Source organism: Cherax quadricarinatus, chromosome 1, assembly GCF_038502225.1.
Source record: "Cherax quadricarinatus isolate ZL_2023a chromosome 1, ASM3850222v1, whole genome shotgun sequence".
Classification (NCBI taxonomy): domain Eukaryota; kingdom Metazoa; phylum Arthropoda; class Malacostraca; order Decapoda; family Parastacidae; genus Cherax; species Cherax quadricarinatus.
The window spans coordinates 49,780,283-49,804,882 of record NC_091292.1 but is presented as its reverse complement, the minus strand read 5'-3'; the positions used below and the strand labels follow the sequence as shown (position 1 = coordinate 49,804,882).

At 43.9% G+C, this 24,600-nt stretch overlaps 1 protein-coding gene across 3 annotated transcripts in view; it reads right to left on the bottom strand.

Annotated features, from left to right (window-relative positions):
- The window catches only part of LOC128685475 (putative neural-cadherin 2), a 221,203-nt gene that overhangs the window by 63,534 nt on the left and 133,069 nt on the right, over positions 1–24,600 (bottom strand). For 2 of the 3 annotated variants that reach the window (XR_011391651.1, XM_070082192.1), the window contains exons 8-9: positions 17,776–18,008; positions 9,896–10,087 (exon numbers count right to left, since the gene is read on the bottom strand). Coding sequence is in view for 2 of the 3 variants with exons in the window: in XM_070082192.1 (XP_069938293.1) it covers positions 9,896–10,087; positions 17,776–18,008 (425 nt within the window). In the remaining variant the exon portion in view is untranslated. The remainder of the gene's footprint in view (positions 1–9,895; positions 10,088–17,775; positions 18,009–24,600) is intronic. The other variant, XM_070082196.1, reaches the window with a different exon arrangement.

The window sequence follows — 24,600 nt, the reverse complement described above, 5'->3', positions numbered from 1 at the left end:
CCTAGGAACTATCCCTCCCCGGTCCTCCCTTTTTTTATTCTTTTTTTTATTTTTATTTCCTTCCCTCTTTCTTTTTTTTTCTTAAAAACAAAAAGAAAGAAGTAACCTAACCATGGCAGCCCTAGTCCATGAACCTGCTACCCCCAGGCCCCTTCTTGACACCGCTTCCCGTTCTGACCCCGCCTCATCTTTGGACCACTCTTTGGACACTCCTCATGCCTCTGTACCTCTTGTCGGTGCTGTTTCCTCACCCGCTTCAGGTACTGAGGCCTCGACTGACTCCTTCGATTTATCTGACCTTCGCTCTCCTCTGACTATGCTTCCGGCCTCCCCCTCTACAGTGCAGCAATTTTCGAATCGCCGGCCCGTTCCACGTCGGACCAACTCTGGTCCCACGCCTAAACGCCAACGACAATTACCTGCTGATAATACTTCTCCACCTTCTCGTTCTTCTCAGAAAAGAAAAACACATCCTTCACTACCTTTCCACGCTCAGTTTCAGACTGCACAATGGACTAAATTCTTCACTTTACGACCGACTTCCTCTACTGCCTATCTTTCTGACCACAGTATTGGCAAGGCACTCCTACGCCATGTTGGTAAAGATATTTCTTTTCATGCTCTTAAGAGCGGTATGCACATCGTCACCGTACAGAATGCTACCCAGGCTCATGAGCTTTCTCATCTTTCCCATATCGATACTGTTCCTGTAAATATTGAAAAGCATCATTCCCTCAATTCTTGTAGTGGTATCGTCATTCTGCCCCATACCATAGTTCAACAAAATTTCCAGACATGTGGCACTGACATTCTTGAGCAGCTGGAACTCCAAGATCTCCCAATCCTCAAGGTAGACACTTACGTTCTTCCTGCCCGCGGGCAGAGACGATACCCTAGCAATGTGGCTTGTTTAACTTTTGACAGCCGTGAACTCCCATCCTCAGTTTATGTAGCAGGACATCGGTTACAAGTTCGAAAGGTGATCCCTGCACCACAACAGTGTAGAAATTGCTGGCGATTTGGCCATCCAGCGAAATATTGCAGATCTATCGCCGAATGCCCAGTCCGTGGTGCCGACGACCATTCTAATACATCTTGCAATCGACCTCCCTCTTGCCTTAATTGTCCTAAGGCTCACCCTTCGTACTCTCGCCGTTGTCAAGCTACTTAAACGAGCGGGAAATCCGTTACCTCAAAGAGGCAGAAGGTCTCCCTTATGCCATGGCAGTTTCTCATCTCCACCTCCAAGGGAGACTACCTCGTGTTTTTTATTCCTGTGTTTCAAAACGTCCACCCACTTCTGGTATCCCATCTTCTGCACCCACCTCTGTGGTTACCTCTCCCATAGTCACTCCTGTAGGGCTCAGACGTCCCTTCTTCAACGTCTCAGTCTGATCTTGCTTCTTCGTGTTCTCTCTCACAAGCCTCAGTAGCAATGAGATCTCATATGACACCTCCTCCCAATCGTCCCTCTACTTCTCAAAAGTCAAAAAAAGGTCCATTAACACCTCCTACCCATCTTCCACCTCCTCATTTTCCCTTCCCTGTCTCTGCACCTGGTTCTCCCCCTCTCTCTGGCTCTGTTGCAAGTGTAGAGGTTCACCCTCCTCCTCGTACTGTACCTTCCTCCCCTGTTTCCCCCCAAGTTTCTTCCTCTTCTGCCACCTCCCAGGTTTCTGCCTCTTCTGTCCCCTTCCACGCTTCTCCATTTCCCTCCACCCTTTCGCCCCCCCCTACCTTGGTACAGTCCATTACAGTTCCAATCTTTACTCATCCTCCCCCTACCATTTCCAATATTGTCTCCCATATGACGTCTCTGAATTCTGAAACACTTGAAGCAATCTCTGAATATATTGCAGAGACCAAACCATCAATGGACACTGATCCACCCTCCACTCCTTCTCTCTCCTCTACTCCATCTGCACAACTCCTTTCTTCACAGCGCACCATTCCTTCGCTGCTTGAACGTTTTCCACTGCCTCCGCATGTGGACTTTTCTAACCCCTCTAGTCCGTAGGAACTTTTACCTCTGGATTTCAGGTATCTTTATCATTGCCACTCATGGCCTATTTACAGTGGAATATATGCGGCCTCAGGGGTAATCGGGGTGAGCTTCAGATGTTACTCTCCCAGTTTTCCCCTGTTGGTGTTTGCTTACAGGAACCAAAATTTCACTCTGCTGTTATCTCTCCCATCTCAGGCTATAATTTATTGTATTCTTCAGATACTTTTCCTGATGGGACCTTTAATGAAAGTGCCCTTCTTCTACACACTGATATTCCGTACCATCAGCTATTTGTTCGTACTTTGCTGCATTACACAGCAGCCCGTATCCACTTGCATAGGTGGTATACGCTATGTTCTTTATATCTCTCTCCTTCTCGGGCATTATCTATTCCGGATATTGCCTTTCTTGTTTCGTCATTACCACCACCGATTCTGTTACTTGGTGATTTTAATGCCCACCATTTCCTCTGGGGGGGGTATCACTGTGATTTCCGTGGCATTCAGTTAGAGACTTTTCTTGCCACCCACCCCCTCCATGTTTTAAATACAGGTACTCACACCCATTTTGATCCTCGGACTCACACTCTCTCTTGCATCGATCTCTCAGTCTGCTCTTCCTCCGCCGCATTAGACTTCACTTGGTCTGCTGTTCCAGATTTACATGACAGCGATCATTTCCCAATCATTCTTACTTCCCCTTCATATTCACCACCTCTTCGCATCCCACGCTGGCAATTTGATCAGGCAAAAACCTAACTGTTTTTAGAGAGGTTCCTTCTTCGTCCTACATCGATGAGCTTTTACACCTCTTCTCGTCCTCCGTTTTAACCGCAGCTTCTCATTCTATACCCCAAACTTCGGGCAGGCATTCTCAGAAATGCGTGCCTTGGTGGTCTCCTGCTTGTGCTCGTGCAGTACGTTTGAAACTCGCTGCATAGGGCAGGTACCGGTACAATAGAACCACAGAGAGACTTCTTGATTTTAAGCAGAAGCGTGCGATCGCTCGCCGTGTCATCCGTGACGCTAAACGCACTTGCTGGCGAGATTATGTCTCCACCATCACCTCTGCTTCCTCTATGAGTGCAGTCTGGAAAAATGTATGAAAACTGAGTGGTAAATATTCTCCTGACCTGGCTCCTGTTCTGCGGGTTGCCGGTGTTGATATAGCAAACCCACTAGATGCTGCCAATGAAATTGGCAATCATCTGGTCCGTATTTCTCAGGGACTCCATCTATGCCCCTCATTTCTTTCCTCAAAGTCTGCCAGAGAGTTAGCACCCTTGGATTTTTCTTCTCTCAGAGAAGAACAGTATAATGTGCCTTTTACACTTCAAGAACTGGAGGCAACACTCTCAGCTTGCCAATCATAGGCAGCTGGGCCCGACTACATTCATATTCGTATGCTACAACATTTACATCAGTCAGCCTTTGCAGTCCCATTACGCCTTTACAATCTTGTATGGTCACAAGGAGTTCTTCCACAGCTGTGGAAATCCGCCATTGTTCTCCCTTTCCACAAACCAGGCACTACGGGACATGAAACCTCCCACTATCGTCCCATTGCTCTTACCAGTGCAGTTTGCAAAGTGATGGAACGCCTAGTAAATAGACGTTTAGTGTGGTATTTAGAGACACACAACAGTCTCTCCGCTCGTCAATATGGCTTTCGTAAGGGACGTTCTACCATAGACCCCTTACTACGCTTGGATACGCATGTTCGTAATGCCTTTGCGAATAACCACTCAGTTATTGCCATATTTTCTGACCTTGAGAAGGCATATGACACAACTTGGAGGTATAATATTTTAGCCCAAGCCCACTCCTTAGGCCTTCGAATCAATCTACCATCCTTCCTTAAGAACTTTTTAAGTGACAGGCATTTCCGTGTTCGGGTTAATAATGTGCTCTCCCCGGACTTTATCCAAGCTGAAGGTGTCCCCCAGGGATGTGTTCTGAGCACAACACTTTTTCTCCTTGCTATTAATGATTTGGCCTCTAGTCTTCCATCAAATATCTGTTCATCACTCTATGTTGATGACTTCGCTATTGCCTGTGCAGGCGCTGACTGTCACCTTATTACAGTTTCTCTCCAGCATGCAGTTGACCGTGTTTCCAATTGGGCCACCACACGTGGGTTTAAATTTTCCAGCGCTAAAACCCACCAAATTACTTTCACTAGACGCTCTGTCATCTCAGATCATCCTTTGTACCTCTATGGCTCCCGTATCCCTGAACGTGATAGAGTCAAGTTTCTGGGCCTCCTCTTTGATCGTATGTTATCCTGGAAACCTCACATTACCTCTCTGAAGGCAACTTGTCACAGCCGGCTGAACCTTCTTAAAACCCTTGCTCATCTTTCATGGGGAGCTGATCGTCGAACCCTCCTTCGCCTACATTCCACCCTTATTTTATCGAAACTTGATTATGGTGACCAGATCTATTCAGCGGCATCTCCTGCTACTCTCTCTAGCCTTAACCCCATTCATCACCAAGGATTACGTTTATGCCTTGGTGCTTTTCGCTCTTCCCTTGTCGAGAGCCTCTTTGCAGAAGCGAACATTCCATCCTTATCCGATCGCCGTGATGCCCATTGCCTTCGCTACTATGTACGCTCTCATGATCTCCGCAATCCTTCCATTTATAGAATGGTCACTGATATTAGTAGACATTCTTTATTTGTTCGCCGCCACTGTTTACTCCGTCCCTTCTCTCTTCGCCTTCATTTGCTCTTGTCTTCTCTTCAATTACCACCTTTCTATGTACATGTAGCATCTCACTTTTCCCTACCCCCCTGGGAAGTTCCAGTTGTTCGAGTCTGTTCTTTCTCTCTCCCTTGCTCGAAAGCCCAACTGTCTACAGTCGCTTCCCGCTCTCTTTTTCTTGACCACTTTCACTCTCATTCTCATGCCACTGCTGTGTACACAGATGGCTCTAAGTCTTCTGACGGTGTAGGATTCGCAGCAGTGTTTCCGGACAGCGTCGTACAAGGGCATTTACTATTTTCGGCTAATATTTTTACTGTTGAATTGTATGCCATCCTTACAGCACTTATCCGTATTGCATCTATGCCTGTGTCATCATTTGTGGTTGTCTCAGACTCCCTTAGTGCTTTACAGGCTATACAAAAATTTGATACACCTCACCCCTTAGTCCTCCGTATCCAACTTTGGCTATGCCGCATCTTTACCAAGCATAAAGATATTGTTTTTTGTTGGGTCCCTGGTCATGTTGACGTACAGGGCAATGAACAGGCAGACACTGCTGCGCGGTCAGCAGTACATGACCTACCAGTTTCATGTAGAGGTATTCCATTTACGGACTATTTTGCTGCAATACCTTCCCAACTTCACACCCGTTGGCAACAACGTTGGTCTACTATGCTCGGCAACAAACTTCAAACTATTAAACCGAGTATAGGTTACTGACCGTCTTCTTATCACCAGTGTCGAGGTTGGGAGACTACTCTCTCCCGTCTTCACATTGGCCATACTCGTCTTACTCATGGATATCTCATGGAGAGGCGCCCTGCTCCTCTCTGTGAGAATTGCCAAGTTCCATTATCACTCAGCCACATTCTGTTGGACTGCCCACTTTATCAACGAGCACGCAGAATTTGCCTCCGTCGTCGTCTTCGCTCCGCTGCTCTCTCTTTACCTTCCCTTCTCGCTGATGGACCCACCTTTCATCCAGACTCTCTCATTGACTTTTTTACAACAGACTGACTTCACAAATTCTGATACCTTCAGCCCTTTCTACTTCAATCTCTTGCTGCCCTCTACCCCCATACTATCCCCTGCCCCGCTGTTTTCTGTAACCTACTGATCATCCCTCCTCCCTTCTGCCACCCAATACCCTCGCTTCCTTTCCTACCCTGCAGCGCTGTATAGCCCTTGTGGCTTAGCGCTTCTTTTTGATTACAATAATAATAATTATTTTAGTATTATTATAATCAAAAAGAAGCGCTAAGCCACAAGGGCTATACTATTATTTTAGTAAAATGCTAATTATAATTTATTATTGTAACATGTATATATATGTATATATATATATATATATATTAAATACCTCTAGACCAAAGATTGATTTTTATATTATATTAAAGATTAATTGATTTTAATGTTGTATTTATGTATCCCGAACTCTTTATTACAAAATGAGTAAATCCACCATCTAAAAATAACTTTTTTTGTAATAGTGAATTAGTACCCATTCCTGATAAAACTGTCGAAACTGTTGCTAATGCTTTCCGTGAGCATGTCGTTCTCCATCATACCTGCCCACGTGTCCTTCTGTCAGACAATGGGTCTGAGTTCATAAACACCATAATGCAGGATCTTTGCACCATATTTAACATTCACCAAGCGCCAGTAGCTCCACGGCACCCTGTGAGTAATGGTCTTGCTGAACGTACAAATCCCAAAGTCCTGGAGGTGCTCAGGGTAACCGTTAACCCAGGTTGTACTACATGGGATGAGGCTATCCCAGATGTTCAGTGCACATTAAACTCCTCCCTCAACAGCTCGATCGGTGAGACACCTCATTTCGCTTTGTATGGCTATGACAAGCACTTACCGTACGAAATTCTGTTTGCTCCGCCTCGACCTACTTATGACACTGATAACCCCAGTGTAGTAAAGATGTGGACAACGCAGCTTGTTTTCCAGCGGGTACGAGAGAACCTTATGAAAGCTACGGATAGGTTCACGTCTGAGCGCAATGCCCTCTCCAAGGAAACCAAAGTGTAACCAGGTTGCAAAGTTATGTTGCTCAACCCAGCGCAGACCCCAGGTATGCACAAACTTGTCCCAAAATTCGTGGGTCTTTACCATGTCCTCCGACAGCTCCATGGCAATAAGTTCGAGGTGAGGGAGATTGCTACTGGAACAATCAAAGAAGCCCACCTTGATCACATGAAGTATGTGGACCATGTGCAGGCCGAAGCAAGCTGGAGTCGCGTGTGTTGCAACGCCACAATCAGACCAATGCTAGGGACAACCCGTCTACTTCTCCCACTACTACTGTTACTGATGACAGCCCAGTACGGCTCCATACTTATGGCCTGCAACCCAGGACAACAGTACATTTCTGTGACATTGACATGCCTACTGACTTGTCTGACTCCTACGCTAGTTATGCTAATTGTTTGCTTGCAGAAATGGGTATATATGTGCACACATTGTATAGCTAGTTGATAATGGAGACAGGGTGGACATCATGTAAATATGTAAATACTTTTAGAAGGGTACCCAGAGTATAATGAATTCCATGGATATAGTATTATTGTAGGTATGTGCACCCAGTGTCGCTTTTAAAGCCTGTATTATGGTCCAGGCAGTGCTGCCCTCCGAGTCACATGTCACACCATAGGAAATGCTATTGTCAGTCATTGTTTGCAGATGTGAGGGTGCAACAGCGTTTGTAGACGAGTAGTCAAGCCTGTCGTTCAGCCCTGCAGACAACCTGTACATAGAAGATTTTAGTTCCAGTGCTGATGTCTCCGGACTCTTCTCCTCAATGAAGCAACACGGGCAAGCCAGTTTTCTCTTCCCCAGGATGGGAGAGTTTTTTTTTTTTTTTTTGGCCTGTTGCATTTTGTCCATTTTTTATTTACAAGTGAGCAAAAGCCAGTCCCTCCCTGGGGTAGCTAGTGTAAGTAATTCTTTTGCACCTACGGGCCCACCAGTATTGTCGCGTCGGGACAACGTGAGGTGCATGTCCAAGCAAATGTAGACAGCCTGGACTGTCAGCACAGACAGCCTATGCTGTCTGCCAGCTTAGTTCATATTTTGAGGCATTTAAGTGCTGCCCTCTCTAGGCTTACCCAGGTCAGTGGGATGCTGGGCCCATTCGCTCTCACTTCCCGGCCAACCGACTTGTGAGGTACAAGCACTCCCCTCCAAGGACTGGCTATCGGTCATTGCCCTTTGTGTAATCACTCCTATCCAATTAAAGACAAACTAGTCCACAGCCGTATCATTGCTACCTATGCTACCTCCATCGGCACTAAACCGCTGTTCAACAGCAAGAACAGTAATAACATAACCCACAGGACCACAAAATTCTACAAGAATCAGGCACCCAGAAGACCTAGGTGTTTTACCCTGATCTGAGGACATGCGGTGGTGTGGATACCTCTGAGCTAATTTCATTGTACTTCCCCTTTGGTGTACTAGCCTCCTAAAGCAGTATGTATATATATATATATATATATATATATATATATATATATATATATATTGTGACCATGAACGATTGGTATTTAATCAATAACAACACTGCGACTAGCCATGGACTCAAACCCATGTTGTAGGATTTGGTGGTCCTGTGGGTTATAGACTCATGTGGTTTTTGCTCACCATGAGGTGGGCCAAAACAAGATGGGTCTGTATAGCAATGTTGTTTGTAGGATTGATGGTTTAGATGGTAGGGTGACATTGCGTTGTGGGGTCTCTTGAGGCAGGACAATGTGTCATGGGGTCGAATCTTGGCCTGCCACAATTTTATAATTATTTATATATATATATATATATATATGTCGTTTTGGCCCGCCCCATGGTTAGCGAAAATCACACATGATGCTGTAACCCACAAGACAACGCAATCCTACAAGAATCACAAACCCAGCAGAGTTAGGTGTTTTACCGTGATCCGAGGACATATGGCAGTGTGGATGCCTCTGAGCTAATTTCTTTCTATTCCCCGTTTGGTGTACTAGCCTCCACGAGCAGTATTTTATGTTACTGTAACCACGAACGAGTAGTATTGAATCAATAACACTGCGATTAGCCGAGAATTCGAACCCATGTTGTTTTGACCGGCCCCATGGTGAGCGAAAATCACATTTGACGCTCTAACCTAGAGGACCACGCAATCCTACAAGAATCACGCTCCCCAGCAGATCTAGGTGTTTTACCCTCATCCAAGGACATACGGTGGTGTGGGTGCCTTTGAGTTAATTTCATTCTACTCCCCGTTTGGTGTACTAGCCTCCACGAGCAGTATTTTATATTATTGTAACCAAGAACGAGTGATATTGAATCAATAACAACACCGCGACTAGCCGAGGATTCGAACTTACGTCGTTTAGGCCCGTCCCATGGTGAGCAAAAATTACACGTGACGCTCTAACCCACAGGACCACGCAATCCTATAACAATCACGCACCCAGCAGAGCTAGGTGTTTCACTGTGATCCAAGGACATACGGTGGTCTGGGTGCCTCTGAGCTAATTGCATTCTAGTCCCCGTTTGGTGTACTAGCCTCCACGAGCAGAATTTTATATTAGTGTAACCACGAACGAGTGGTGTTGAGCTATGTATGACTGTGCGTGTGTGTGTGTGTGTACTCACCTAATTGTGGTTGAAGGGGTCGAGACTCAGCTCCTGGCCCCGCCTCTTCACTGATCGCTACTAGGTCCTCTCCCTCTCTGCTTCCTGAGCTTTGCCATACCTCTTCTTAAAACTATGTATGGTTCCTGCCTCCACTACTTCACTTGCTAGGCTATTCCACTTCCTGACGACTCTATGACTGAAGAAATACTTCCTAACGTCCCTGTGACTCGTCTGAGTCTTCAGCTTCCAGTTGTGACCCCTTGTCCCTGTGTCCCCTCTCTGGAACATCCTATCTCTGTCCACCTTGTCTATTCCCCGCAGTATCTTGTATGTCGTTATCATGTCTCCCCTGACCCTTCTGTGTATGTGTGTTTGTTTGTGTAATTTTAAGTTGTAAAACATATATATGACTATTAAATATTAGTTATTCATGTGAGAAAATATTATTTAAAAACTTTGTAATAAAGAATAACTAAATGCTGCTACAACACGACAGTTTTGATCAAAAGCTCAGGAAAAAAGCTCAGGAAAAAAGCTAATACATCAATACTGATCACCTTGAGACGAGAAAATGTGCTTGCTGGGCATCTTGACCTTGATTGTCTCGAGTAGGACCTCCTCTTCAACGGCTGTCCTGGGGCAGGTGTCAGATGCTGCCTGCACACTCACAGGTGTTGCTGGCACACCTGCCTTGCTTCTGGTTGCTCGACAACGGTAAAGACGAAGGTTGACGACGACGCCCAACACAACTGCAGGAAGGAACCATCATGTTTGTAGCAGCAGCATTAGACTTGTGGATTGTACGTTAGTTTTAACAATTTACTTGAGAGTAGGAGTGTCAGTTGATGAGATGTAGCGTGTGTTAGTGAGATGACATGAAGAATGTGTTAACGTGAGCTGTTGATATGTAGGTTATGTTAATGTTAGCAGAAGATAGGGAGTGAGTGTTAGTGTAATCAGCAGACATGAAGTGTGCATTAGTTTAAGCATTAGACATATAAAATGTGATAGTATCAGCAGAAGACATGTAGAGTGTATTAGTGTTGGTAGTAAACATGTAGAGTGTATTAGTGTTGGTAGTAAACATGTAGAGTGTATTAGTGTTGGTAGTAAACATGTAGAGTGTATTAGTGTTGGTAGTAAACATGTAGAGTGTATTAGTGTTGGTAGTAAACATGTAGAGTGTATTAGTGTTGGTAGTAAACATGTAGAGTGTATTAGTGTTGGTAGTAAACATGTAGAGTGTATTAGTGTTGGTAGTAAACATGTAGAGTGTATTAGTGTTGGTAGTAAACATGTAGAGTGTATTAGTGTTGGTAGTAAACATGTAGAGTGTATTAGTGTTGGTAGTAAACATGTAGAGTGTATTAGTGTTGGTAGTAAACATGTAGAGTGTATTAGTGTTGGTAGTAAACATGTAGAGTGTATTAGTGTTGGTAGTAAACATGTAGAGTGTATTAGTGTTGGTAGTAAACATGTAGAGTGTGACTGTGTCAGCAGTGTATTTATAAAACATGTTTATGTTAGTCTTAAATATATAGAACGTGAATGTTTCATCAGTAGACATACAGTGTTAATGTCAGCAGTAGACATGTAAAGTGTGTTAATGTCAGCAGTAGACATGTAAAGTGTGTTAATGTCAGCAGTAGACATGTAAAGTGTGTTAATGTCAGCAGTAGACATGTAAAGTGTGTTAATGTCAGCAGTAGACATGTAAAGTGTATTAATGTCAGCAGTAGACATGTAAAGTGTGTTAATGTCAGCAGTAGACATGTAAAGTGTGTTAATGTCAGCAGTAGACATGTAAAGTGTGTTAATGTCAGCAGTAGACATGTAAAGTGTATTAATGTCAGCAGTAGACATGTAAAGTGTATTAATGTCAGCAGTAGACATGTAAAGTGTGTTAATGTCAGCAGTAGACATGTAAAGTGTGTTAATGTCAGCAGTAGACATGTAAAGTGTGTTAATGTCAGCAGTAGACATGTAAAGTGTGTTAATGTCAGCAGTAGACATGTAAAGTGTGTTAATGTCAGCAGTAGACATGTAAAGTGTATTAATGTCAGCAGTAGACATGTAAAGTGTGTTAATGTCAGCAGTAGACATGTAAAGTGTGTTAATGTCAGCAGTAGACATGTAAAGTGTATTAATGTCAGCAGTAGACATGTAAAGTGTGTTAATGTCAGCAGTAGACATGTAAAGTGTGTTAATGTCAGCAGTAGACATGTAAAGTGTGTTAATGTCAGCAGTAGACATGTAAAGTGTGTTAATGTCAGCAGTAGACATGTAAAGTGTATTAATGTCAGCAGTAGACATGTAAAGTGTGTTAATGTCAGCAGTAGACATGTAAAGTGTGTTAATGTCAGCAGTAGACTTGTAAAGTGTGTTAATGTCAGCACTAGACATGTAAAGTGTGTTAATGTCAGCAGTAGACATGTAAAGTGTGTTAGTGTAACAGTAGAAATGTAGAGTGCGCTAGTATCAACAGCAGACTTGTAGTGTGTGTTCATGTCGTCACAAGTCTCTGAGAGCTATAAAGCGTTCAACACTATGTAATTCTGGGGCAATACTAGAAAAACATATTGTTTTTTTATAGAAGAGATGTTAATGAAACAGGGGATCGAACCGAGGTGTAAGCATTTACAACACGCTATTTCATATGGAAATGAACATTTATAAAGACTAGACAAGCAAATAGATGTTTCACTGAAGACATTGAAAAAAATGGCTATGAAAATAATGAAATATGACATGATTTATTAACTTGACTCAAGAAATCGTAATGACACGATTGCAAACAAACCATACCACGGGTGGTGATAGAACCCGGTATCAGAGTGTCTCAAAACTGCCTATGCTAACCTTCCTATAGTGTAGAAATATACCTAGTTGGACGAATCTTGTGGCTAACGCGGCGGTCTGGAGTTTTGAGACTCTGATCGCGGGTTCTATCCCCGCCCGTGGTATGGCATGATTTATTAATTCCATGGAAGTATTTAGAATTATTGTTAAGAGAGGAATTAACTGTAGGGGAAGACTGTAGAGATGTCCAGATCTACAGGGGTGTACACGACCATGCATGGTGTACATTATCATACATGGTGTACACGACCATAGAGGAGTAGATAACAAGGGGTGCTCAGTACCACAGACGGGTAGAAGATTACAAGGGGTGCTCAATACAACAGGCGAGTAGAAGCTCAATGGAGGTGTTCAAGACAACATATGGGTCACACAGTGCTGTGGGCAAAGGTGTGTAAGAGTAGGAGTGTGCAAAGGGTTGAGGGATGCAAAGAGAAGGGGGACCCAAAGGGTAGGAATATGCAAGGGGTAGGGGTTAGTTTAAATGGAGGCTAGTGGGAGTGTAAAACTGAAATTAAAGTTGGGGGCAATATGTCAGCTTTCGTTAAAAATGTCAAGGTTGAACTTTCGAAGAGGAGGACAGTTAATGTGATTGTGTTAAGAGTATTGTGGAAGTTTGAAGTCAATCCTTCCTGCCCACTGATACTCTGGACAATCTTTTAAGGTATGGTGATCTGACATTGCGACTTGGCAGTCCCCACAGAGAAGTGCCAGTCATTTCTCAATGTAGTAACTGTGTGTGAGTCACGTGTGTCTCATTCACAAGCATAGCAAAGCGGTTTTTCAGACCCGACAGCAGTGGAAAGATGATGTCCAGATTCCAGATGATCTGTCGGAACTTTCTTAGAAGGGAGGAAAATTACACAAATAACCCGCACATAGAAGAGAGGAGCTTACTACGACGTTTCGGTCTGACTTGGACCATTTACAAAGTCACACTAACGAGAAGTAGAGAGGGACGGGTATATATAGGCAGGAAGAGGTAGTGGTGGTAGTAGTAGTAGTAGTAGTAGTAGTAGTAGTAATAGTAGTAGTAATAGTAGTAGTAGTAGTAGTAGTAGTAGTAGTAGTAGTAGTAGTAGTGGCGGAGGTGGAAGGAAGTAGTGGTGGGGAAGTAAGGAGGAGGAGCCAGTCAAATACAAAGAAAGAGGAGCACTGCAAGGGAGCTAGGTGCCCACAGAGGGAGAGCAAGAACACAGAGGTGGGGGGAAGGGGAAATAATGAAATTAAATAAAGAAGGAACAGAAACACAAGACAGAAGAAAGACAACCCAGAAGAGAAAAAAGGAAAGAGGAAAGGGGAAGAAAAAAAAAAGAGGAATCAGGTTAGGTCACGAGTGTTCTGAAGTTTGGAGCATTTTACAATGTAGTGGGAGAGGAAGGCATCTACAGAGACGAAGCCAGGACTAAGATTCATACAAGGAAAGTTGTGTATTAGGTAGAATTCAACCAGACGGCAACTGTTAAAGTTGGAAGTAGGGAAGACAGTTTTAGCAGAAGACCAGTCTATAGGATGGCTGTGATCTCTGACATGACAGAAAAGAGCATTGTTAGTGTCGGCAAGCCTAACACTAATTTTGTGCTCCCTAAGTCTGTCAGAAAGAGACTGGCCAGTTTCTCCAAAATATTGAAGAGGACAGGAGGAGCAAGAAATAGAGTAGACACCAGGAACATCTGTAGAGGGAGGAGAGGTATAAACGAGATTAGTGCGAAGTGTGTTAGTCTGGCGGAAAGTAAGCTTAATGTCTAAGGGACGGAGAGAATTGTTGAGATTAGAAAGACCGGAAATGTAGGGAAGGCAGAGGACAGAAGAGTTCCCAGGAGTAGAGAGTTTGGGAGAGAAGAAATTACGTTTAGCACGTGAGAGGGCAAAGTCTATCAAATGGGAAGGGTAGCCAAGACGGGAAAACGAATTATGAAGAGTGGAAATTTCTGCTGGAAGGGACTGAGGATCATAGATGCAGAGAGCACGGAGAAAGAGGGAGATAAGAACACTTTTCTTGACAGGGGAAGCATGATAGGAAAAGTAGTGAATGTACATGCCACTGTGCATAGGTTTGTGGTAAACATAAAATTAAAAACCTGTATCTGAGCGGTGGACATGGACATCAAGGAAAGGAAGCAAGGAAATAGATTCCCATTCAGCTTTAAACTTAATGGAAGGGGCAAAATTATTAAGAGCTTCAAGAAAAGGTTGGAAGAGACTGGAGTCATGAGGCCAAAGAGCAAAGATGTCATCTACATAGCGGAGCCAGAGTGAAGGGCGCACATCGATGGTAGGAAGAAGAACAATCTCGAAGTATTCCATGTAAAGATTAGCAAGGACAGGAGAGAAAGGAGAGCCCACAGCGACACCGAAGGTTTGAGAATAATATTTCCCTAGGAAGGAAAAGGAATTAGAGTCCACACAGAGGCAGATCAGATCAAGAAAGACATCAATAGGTATAGGGAAATGAAGAAACCCTTCATGGGCCTTCTCTCTAAGAAAATCAAGGACATCATCAAGAGGGACATTGGTGAAGAGGGACTCAACGTCAAGACTAAGCATCTTACAGGTCGGGAGAGAGCGAACCCGTTCAATGAAGTCTTGAGAGTGACGGAGGTGGGCAGGAGAAAAAGTACCAAGAAAGGGAGTGAGGGTTTTGGCCAGCCAAGAAGCAAGAGAATAAGAGACAGAACCTCTAGAGTTCTATATTATAAGATGTAGAGGAATATCAGGTTTATGAGTTTTGGGCAGGCCATAGAAATAGGGAAGAGAGGGACAGATGACACGAAACCGTTGAACAAGGTCAAAGTCAGGAGGACAGAGGTCGGAGAGAGTCCTTAGTTTCTTGTTGAAAGTTCTCTTGATGCGATCAAGAGGGTTGGAAACGAGAGGAGTGTAGGTACGTGAGTCAGAGAGCAAGACATCAGCTTTACGGAGGTAACGGCGCAGAAGGTGGTGATTCTTAGAAAACAGACTATCAAGAACAGGAAGGAGAACGCCACGAAAAGTGGACAAGTCAGGAAGATTACGGGAGCGAGACTGATGAAAATAATCAAAAGAGCTAATCAGGGCAATACCAGCGCGAGGGGTAGGCGAAGTGGCAAAGGAAAGGCCAAAACCAAGAAGTTCAAGCTCATACTGAGAGAGTGAGACAGAATACAAGTTAGTAACACAGTTAGTGAGGGAGAATTTAGACCATGGGCTAGCTAAGATGAGACGTTGAAGTTTATTCTGTAGTTTAGAAGAATGAATTTGTGTATTCAGGTGAGCAGTGTCAAAGGCAATGGTAGAGAGAAGGTTACAGAGATCTTGTGGTAAAGAGAGCACGTTGACGCTGACGGAAAGTAAAGAAGGCATCTTCAACCTGAGACTTAGTAGAAAGAATGAGCTGTTGAAGTAGGAGTCGGGCATGATCAGGAAAGGGAGTGCCCAGTGGGTTGGGTTTCAGGAAATGGGAGAAGGAAGGGGGCAGAACTTGTTCAGCAAGACAGTCACGTAGAAAGCGAAGCTGATTCTTACGACGCCTGGTAGCAATAAGAGCAGCCTCATAAGATCGAAAGAGGGGTTTAAAAGAAGGAAGAACATTAAAAAAAGTTGGAAAGAATATGACGCTTAACTGCGGGGTCCATAAATAACAAAAAAATGCACAATACCGTGTCTGGAACGATACACAGATAACCCGCACATAGAAGAGAGGAGCTTACGACGACGTTTCGGTCCGACTTGGACCATTTACAAAGTCACACTAACGAGAAGTAGAGCAGGACGGGTATATATAGGCAGGAAGAGGTAATGGTAGTAGTAGTAGTAGTAGTAATGGTAGTAGTAGTAGTGGTAGTAGTAGTGACGTAGATGGAAGGAAGTAGAAATGGGGAAATAAGGACGAGGAGTCAGTCAAATACAAATGGTCCAAGTGGGACCGAAACGTCGTCCTAAGCTCCTTTCTTCTATGTGCGGGTTATTTGTGTATCGTTCCAGACACGGTATTGTGACTTTTTTTGTTATTTAAGGGATGAAAAAGTAATATGCAGGGTGAACTTCAAGGGGAGGTAAATTAAGACATATTCTTTGACCGCAAATATGGGGATGGAAATTATTAAGTGGAAGGATCGTGAAGATCATGAAACCGAACAAAATAACAAAGACAGTGAGTATCGCCTCGATCTTTCGAAGACGAGGAGTTCGCGTCTGTAAACAAGCTTTTGACCAGGGAAATTCAAGACCACAGGGTTACTGAAGACCACAGGGGTCATTCATGACTACAGACGTGTAGCAGACTAGAGGACGTGTTCAAAACCACAGAGGAATAGTAGATCAAATGAGTGTTCATAACACAGACAAAGAAGACCACAGAGCTTGTTCAAGATTACAGAGGTGTTAAAGATCACTGGTGTGATCAAGAGCAAACAGAACAATACCACAGGGAATGTGCAGGATCATAGAGGTGAAGAAGACCACAAGGGGTGATCAAGACCACAGGAGTGTACAAGACCGCAGAGGTATACAAGGAAAGACGTGTCCAATATTAGTGAGGATTACAAGATCACAAGGGGTGCCCAAGATCTCAGAGGTAAAGATCACTAGGAGGGGGTTAAAACCACAAGAGTATACTAGCCTACAAGGAAACAAAGACTGCACAAGCTCACAGATGCTTTCAAGATCATAGGCGTGTGTAAGATTTACTGAAACTACAACTAAGAGGTTAACAGAAACTACATAGGTGTACAAGAGTTGTACAAGATCACAAGAATGATTAAGACGATAGAGGTGCACAATACTAAATATAGGATAAGAAAAAAAGAGGCGTACAAGACCAAAAGAATGTACAAGACTAAACAGCTGTTCAAGATCGCAGGGGTGTATAAGATCACATGAATTAACAAGACCACAGAGGTTTCCAACACCACAGGAGTACAAGAACATACAAGAGTAACACGACTACAGGGAATATTCAAGATACTAGAGTTGTATGAGATCACAAGAGGCGTTCAAGATTACATGGATGTTCTGAAATGTACAAGACCACAGTGAGTGCACATCACAACAGGGATTTAAAAGACAAAGATTTAGAAGACCACGGAGTGTACAAGATCTCAGAACTACGCGGATGCCAGGCAAAAGTGTATCCAGAGAAACACGAGCTACTAACGACCAGCAGAAACAGTGTGAGATGACTCACCTACTAGAGGCGAGTCGTGAATTGATTCACTCACAAGCTGGAGCTGAGTAATGTGATTCACCTACACCAGGCAGGAGATGAGTAATGTGATTCACCTACACCAGAAAGGAGCTGAGTAATGTGACTCACCTACACCAGACAGGAGCTGAGTAATGTGACTCACCTACACCAGACAGGAGCTGAGTAATGTGACTCACCTACACCAGACAGGAGCTGAGTAACGTGACTCACCTACACCAGACAGGAACTGAGTAACGTGACTCACCTACACCAGGCAGGAGCTTAGTAATGTGACTCGCCTACAGCAATTAATAATATAGTCACCTGCAACCAGTAGGAACCAGAGATGTGACCCGTTGAGTAACTGAGAGTTTTAACCTACCTACAACTGGCAGAAAGCTAGGGCTGACTCACCTACAAGCAGAAGGAAGAGTGTGAGGGCCACTATGAGCAGCGGGGAGGCCAGGGGCTGTGGCTCCGGGGTGAGGCTAGTCCACTCACAGTTGTGGCCCACGTGTGCTGGTCCACAAACACAGTGGTAGCCGGGGGCGAGGTTGATGCAGGAGCCTCCGTGTAGACACGGCTGGTACACGCACTCATCTACGTCATGACAACCAGCCCCCACCAGCTCCTCTCCGGGGCCACAGCTGATCAAGGAGAGCGCAAGTTTAGTATACCAATTCTGCAGTTTGTTAGTTTGTTGGTTTGTTGGGTTTAAAATCTATCTTTTGTTCATGGGTCATTAAAGGTGCAATTTACCGGTTCACTTATAAAACTAGATGTATTTGGGTCGCAGTGCGATCCGAGAAAGGTATTCCCATACTGCATAGCCCCAGCCTCCTGAAATAGTGCAGGATAAGTTATCATATAGTTAAATATTAGTGCTCAAGATGTGAGGCAAATCAGTAAAGGTAAGCCCAAGTTATCACAAAGATACTAATATCCCCACACTGGGGCATACATAGCTCTAAGTAATTCAAAACATCCACTTTGAAACACAAGTTTTGAACCCAAACTAAAGAGACATTATCTTGTTACCTTTAAAACACGAATATTTTAAAATACACCAGTACAATAAGACTGAAGTCACTCAGAAGAGGGATTATTAAGTTGTCAGGGTCAAAGTCAGTTGGATGATGCGATTAGTAATTATCACGTGAAAATCAATATTTAAATTTTACAGGTATTTTCCAAATAAAAAAAGGCAAATTGAGACCCTCAAAAGCTAAATTAATCTAAATTTTTATCTAAGTAAGAGAGCTGCACCAGAACACACAGCAGGTACTGACAGACAGGGGAGCGCAACCTCGGGGGGAACAACAAACACAACTGCCCACAGAACGACCCACAGCATCCCCTTAACCCCTACCAACCCACACCAACCAAACACAATAATTAGAAACAAGCCACACTCCACACCCACAGTCCAATTCCATCCCTCTAAGCACTAATAGTATGGTATTACTACCACAACACCAGCCCACCATAACATCCAGCCCTGTCTACCGCACAACCTGCAACAACCCATCCTACCCCTCTGAATACAGTTTAGGAAAGGAAGCTGAAGGTATGGTATACCAAAACAAATAGAATAACAAATAAGAATGACGAGTGGCAGGAAGGAATCACTGAGGCATCCCCAAACATCATAGCACTCAGAGAGACAAAGCTAGCTTATGGGGTAATAACAGATGAGATTTTCCCATCTGGATATCAGATCCTGAGGAATGACAGGGTGAACAAAGGGGAAGGAGGAGTTGCACTGCTCATCAAAAACCAATTGAGTTTTGAAGAGATGGAAGGGCTAGTCAAAGGTGACACAGATGACTACACAGTAGGAACACTTCTAACTGGGGGTCCAAAAGTGAAGACAGCAGTGAGTTACAACCCGATACAGAACAGCAGATCAGGACAAGAATACGATGATAACAACAGATCGATGATGGTCACACTAGCCGAGGTGGTCAGAAGGGCCCACACAAGCTGAGCAAAGCTACTTATCATGAGGGATTTCAACCACAGGAAGATACACTGGGAAAATCTAGGGCCACATGGGGTATATGAGACATGGGGGGAGCCAAGATGCTGGAAGTGTTGTTGGAAAGCTACATATACCGATCTGTTAGGGACACAACCAGAGAAAGTGGACATGATGAACCAGCAAGGCCGGACCTTGTATTCACCTTCAACAGTTCAGACAGAGGAAACCACATGAAATGCCCCTCGGTGCTAGTGGTCACGTGGTCCTGAGTTTCAAATACATGGTAGAGTTAATACAGAGTGAGGCAGCATGAGAAGGATGGGAGAAACTACACTTCAGAAAAGGGTGGGAACTACACATGTGTGAGGCAATTCCTTCATGAGGTGCAGTGAGTAAGAAAGCTAGATGTGACACATGACTGCAAAGTGCAGGGAGGCAGTGGAGAAGTTCGTGCTAAAGGGCAACAGAAACAATGGGAAGACCATTGGGAGCCCATGATTTACCAGGAGGAGTGGAGAGGCCAAAGCCAAGTGCGTCACAAATGTAAAAAGTATAGGAAGCAAAGGACTCAGGAAAACAGGGAGTTGAGCCAAAGAGCCAGAAGTGAATATGCATGGATAAGGAGAGCAAGGTCCAGAGACAATACAAGAATGACATAGCATCAAAAGCCAAATCTGACCCAAAGTCGTTATACAAACACATCAGCAGGAAAACAACAGTCAAGGCCCAGGTAATCAAACTGACGAAGGATGGGAGCTCACGGAGAATGACCAGGAAGTGAGGAACTTAGCTCAAGATTCAGGGAGGTATTCACACTAGAGACAGAGAGGCTTCCAGCAAACCAAGGGAGTAGGGTGCACCAGCAAGTGTCTGACGTCCACACTGCACATAACCGAGGAGAAAGTGAAGAAACTACTAGGTGAACTAGTTACTTCGAAGGTGGTGGGCCCAGATAACATCTCTCCTTGGATCCTGAATGTGGGAGCAGATGCACTATGTGTACCACTTACAAAAATAGTCAATAAATGTATTGAAACAGGGCAAATACCTAAGGTGCGGAAGACAGCAAACACAGTCCCAATTTTTAAGAAAGGAGACAGACAGTTAGCATTAAACTACAGACCAATGTCACTGACATGTATGGTATGTAAAGTTAAGGAGAAGATTATTAGAAGAAGAGAGGTGGAACACCTACAAAGGAATAGGCGGCTCATACATGACAACCAGCATGGCTTCAAGGAAGAGAAATCCTGCATCACAAACTTACTGGAGTTCTATAACAAGGTAACAGAAGTAAGACAGGAGAGAGGGATGGGTAGACTACATCTTCTTGGACTGTAAGAAGGCTTTTGATACAGTACCACACAAGAGACAGGTTGAAAAACTAGAAAAGGCAGGAATAGCAGGGACAGTACTACAATGGATCAGGGAATACCTAACAGGAAGGATACAACGTGTGTTGTATGTAATGAGGTGTCAGAGTGGGTGCATGTGTCGAGTGGGGTTCCACAAGGGTCAGTTCTGAGTCTGGAGCTGTTTCTAATATATGTGAATAACAGAATGACAGAATAAAGGGATAGAATCATAGGCATTCCTGTTTTTAGACGATGCAAAGCTAATAAGAATAATACAAGTGGACGAGGATCAGGCAGGCCTGCAAGGAGATCCGTACAGGCTGTAAGTCTGGTCTGACAAATGGCTCCTGGAGTTTAATCCCAGCAAGTACAAAATCATAAAGTTAGGGAAAAAAAAAGACTGCAGACGGAGCACAGACTAGGAGGTCAAAGGCTGCAAAACTCACTCAAGGAAAAAGGTCTTGGGGTGAGCATCATACCGAGTACATCTCCTAAGTCGCACATCAACCAAATAACTGCTGCAGCATATGGGCGCTTCGACATTTAAGTAAGGAGTCATTCAAGATACTGTAGACTGTGTACGTCAGGCCCATATTTGAGTATGGAGAACCAAAATGGAACCCACACCTGGTCAAACACGTCAAGAAAGTAGAGAAAGTGCAAAGGTTTACAACGAGGAGAGGTTAAAATCAACCAGACGACAATGGAGGACAGAAAGGACGGGGGGCACCTCCTCCCATGGGAGACTTAAGTCTCGAGACACTCCCCAGATAGAGAGCCAAGGCCGGGTCACCACTACTTGGAAAAGACCCGGGCCGGGAGAATACCGGCGAATAAAAAAAAAAAAAAAAAAGGACGGAGGGGGCATGATAACGACATATTAAATACTGAAACTAACTGTCAGGGTGGATAGGGACAGATTGTTTCAGAGATAGGACACAACAACTGGAAGCTGAAAACTCAGATGAGTCACAGGGATGTCAGGAAGTACTTCTTCAGCCATAGATTTATCAAGTGTGACAATCTGGAGTGATGTAGGAGAGGCAGGATACAGAGATAGCTTCAAGAAGAGGTTCAATAAAGCTCATAGAAAAGGAAGAGAGAGTTGACCTAGTAGTGACCAGCAAGTCATAGCCAGGTGCTATGACTCGAACCCTGGAACCACAATTAGAAGAGTACAGTATAAGAAATGGTGTTTCTGTCAGTGACAGGGACAGTTGTGCTCCGTCAAAAACTGCGTGTCTTGATAGTAGCAGAGGGAACAGAATGCGGGAAATAAGCGTGTGCAACCATAAAGTGCATATACTCCTTTGAACAAACAAAAAAGGAATATCAGTGAACACTAAATAAGAAAATATGGATTATAGTGTCACATGGAGAGTGCCGGTGAAGGAACGGTTACCGTGGGAAATAGACCTGACCAGCACTAGTGAATTATTGCCGGATGTCGACACAAGTGGAAATAAACAAATATTGATCTATCTATAAGTAATATGTGAGTGACAAGGATATATATGTGCAGTGACATAGTGAACTAAATTGTAGATTAGAGTAATCTTAATTATCCCCCAGTATTGTGTACAATATATATAGAGTAGATAGGGGAATATCTTACAAGCGACTGGCACTAGCGAACTATTGCCAGAGGTCCAGTGAAGTGTTAATAACGGATGAGTAATTACTATAGTCATAAGAGATAAAACGAGTGGTGGTAGCATTGAGGTGCAGGGAATCACAGCATACATAAACTGAGCATACAACCGTTACCTCTACTAAACAGGAAATAAACTTTTCCATAGAACATAAGAACATAAGAACATAAGAATGTAGGAACACTGCAGAAGGCCTACTGACCCATACGAGGCAGGTCCTTATCAAAACGATCTCTACCTAAAGCTACTCAAGAAACAACTCCCGCACCCCCCAACACCAATCAAGTTAGCATAGGCTAAGCTGTGTAAATAATAAAACAATGATCCCAGTATAGCACAGTGAAAAGTGTATTTTGAAAGAATACAGTGTATATCCTTGAGATAAACAGTGTACAGCACTACATAAAAGGAATTTAAATAATAATAATAATAATAATAATTATAATAAAATAATAGTGAAGTGTGGCAGTGTGGGTAAGTCCTGCCCGGCTCACACCCACCCTACACCACCACCCACATACTGCAAACTTGGTTCGTAGAAATACATCTTGCATATTACTGGCACCAGCAAGAGAAAGGTAAAGTGGAAATCAGTTTTCTTCTGTGGCATACAGAATGTAGTAGGATACAGACACGATGTCAGCACAGCATATCTGTGGGACATGTAAAAAAATCCTTGGAAGGAAATCCAGAATCACATGCAATCTATGCTCTTCCAAACACCATATCTCTTGTAATAGACTAAATACAGCCTCAAAAAATGACCTCGAACTAGCAAGGTGCTTCTGGTTGTGCAATAAAGATGTAGAACTTTGGGCAGGTATCAGAAAGGTACTACGGAGAGTAATAAATGATAAAAATAATCAAGAAAACAAAGATGACCTCTTGGTTAGTCTACCAAAAATATATAAAACATGGGAGCAAGAGATAGTGTATAAAAAAATGCAGAATGCCCATACCACAACGGATGACCCGAAACTATCTAGTCACCCACATAGTGCTAAGCCAGACCCATCCCACAGACATAGCACTAATACCCACAGTGCTGGTGCTGGCCCAGGCTCCCCCAGTCATAGCACTAATACCCACAGTGCTGGTGCTGGCCCAGGCCCAGCCGCTGGCCCAGGCTCAGCCTCCAGCCCCAGTGCTGACTCAGACCCAGCCCCCAGCCTTACTGCCAGCCCAGACTCTACTAGGGACCCTACCACAACCACCACTAAAACCGTAAATATACAACCATCATTGCACAAGACCGTGCCCCACAGTACAGATGTTGGAGAGGAGTCTCCTCCTTCTTCCTCTACTGGGGAAAGTAAATGGAATCCAGGACGGGGTGTCCCTGGCTTGGATACTGAGGATTATAGTGCAGTCCCAGAACCTGCAGATATTGACAACACACCTCCCAACAATTCTCAACCAAAGGTGAATTTGTGCAAATATTATGCTTGGGGCATCTGTAAGCATGGAATATCAGGAAAAAAAAGGGACATGCAACTTTGAGCATCCCAAAAAATGTAGCGGCCTCCTGTCTAAAGGAGTGTGTCGTTCTTCTTCCTGTACTTTCTTTCACCCAAAAATGTGCCACTCCTCGGTCCTCCAGAAGCAGTGTTACAACATCGACTGCCATGCATACCATTTAAAAGGGACCAGGAGGCACAGACCCCACAAGACAAACAATAGTAGCTACGACAACCCAACTCCAGGTGATTTTTTAGTGGCAGGAAACGGAAAAAGAAAATGGAAGGAAATAACAAAAATAGTCCACCACCTTGGAGCCTTGTTGGACTGGAGGCGCAGCCAGTGGCCACCCATGGCCCTCCAGAATTACAACTACTGATGCCAATAACAAAATCTCCCCCAACAAACACAGAATACAACCTCGTTCATATTTGCTAATATACAGGGCCTTAGGCCATCCACCAACAACAAAATACCTTTTATCAGTGGACTTCTAGAGGAGTCTAATGCAATGTTTGCAGCCTTCACAGAGACTCGCACAAAAGATCACTTTGACAGTGAAATATGGATAAGTGGTTACAACCTTTTTAGATGCGACAGAATGAACAGGCAACAAGGGGGGTTGGCCTGTATGTCAAAGAGTCCCTCATCTGCACGGAGTTGCTGAACACCACAAATGAGGTAGTTGAAGTTCTATCAATAAAGATCGAGAACCAAAACCAAGTCATTGCAGTTGTATATAAGCTCACAACAGTTCAAGGAACAGCTACTGAAAATTGATTACTGTTTGGAA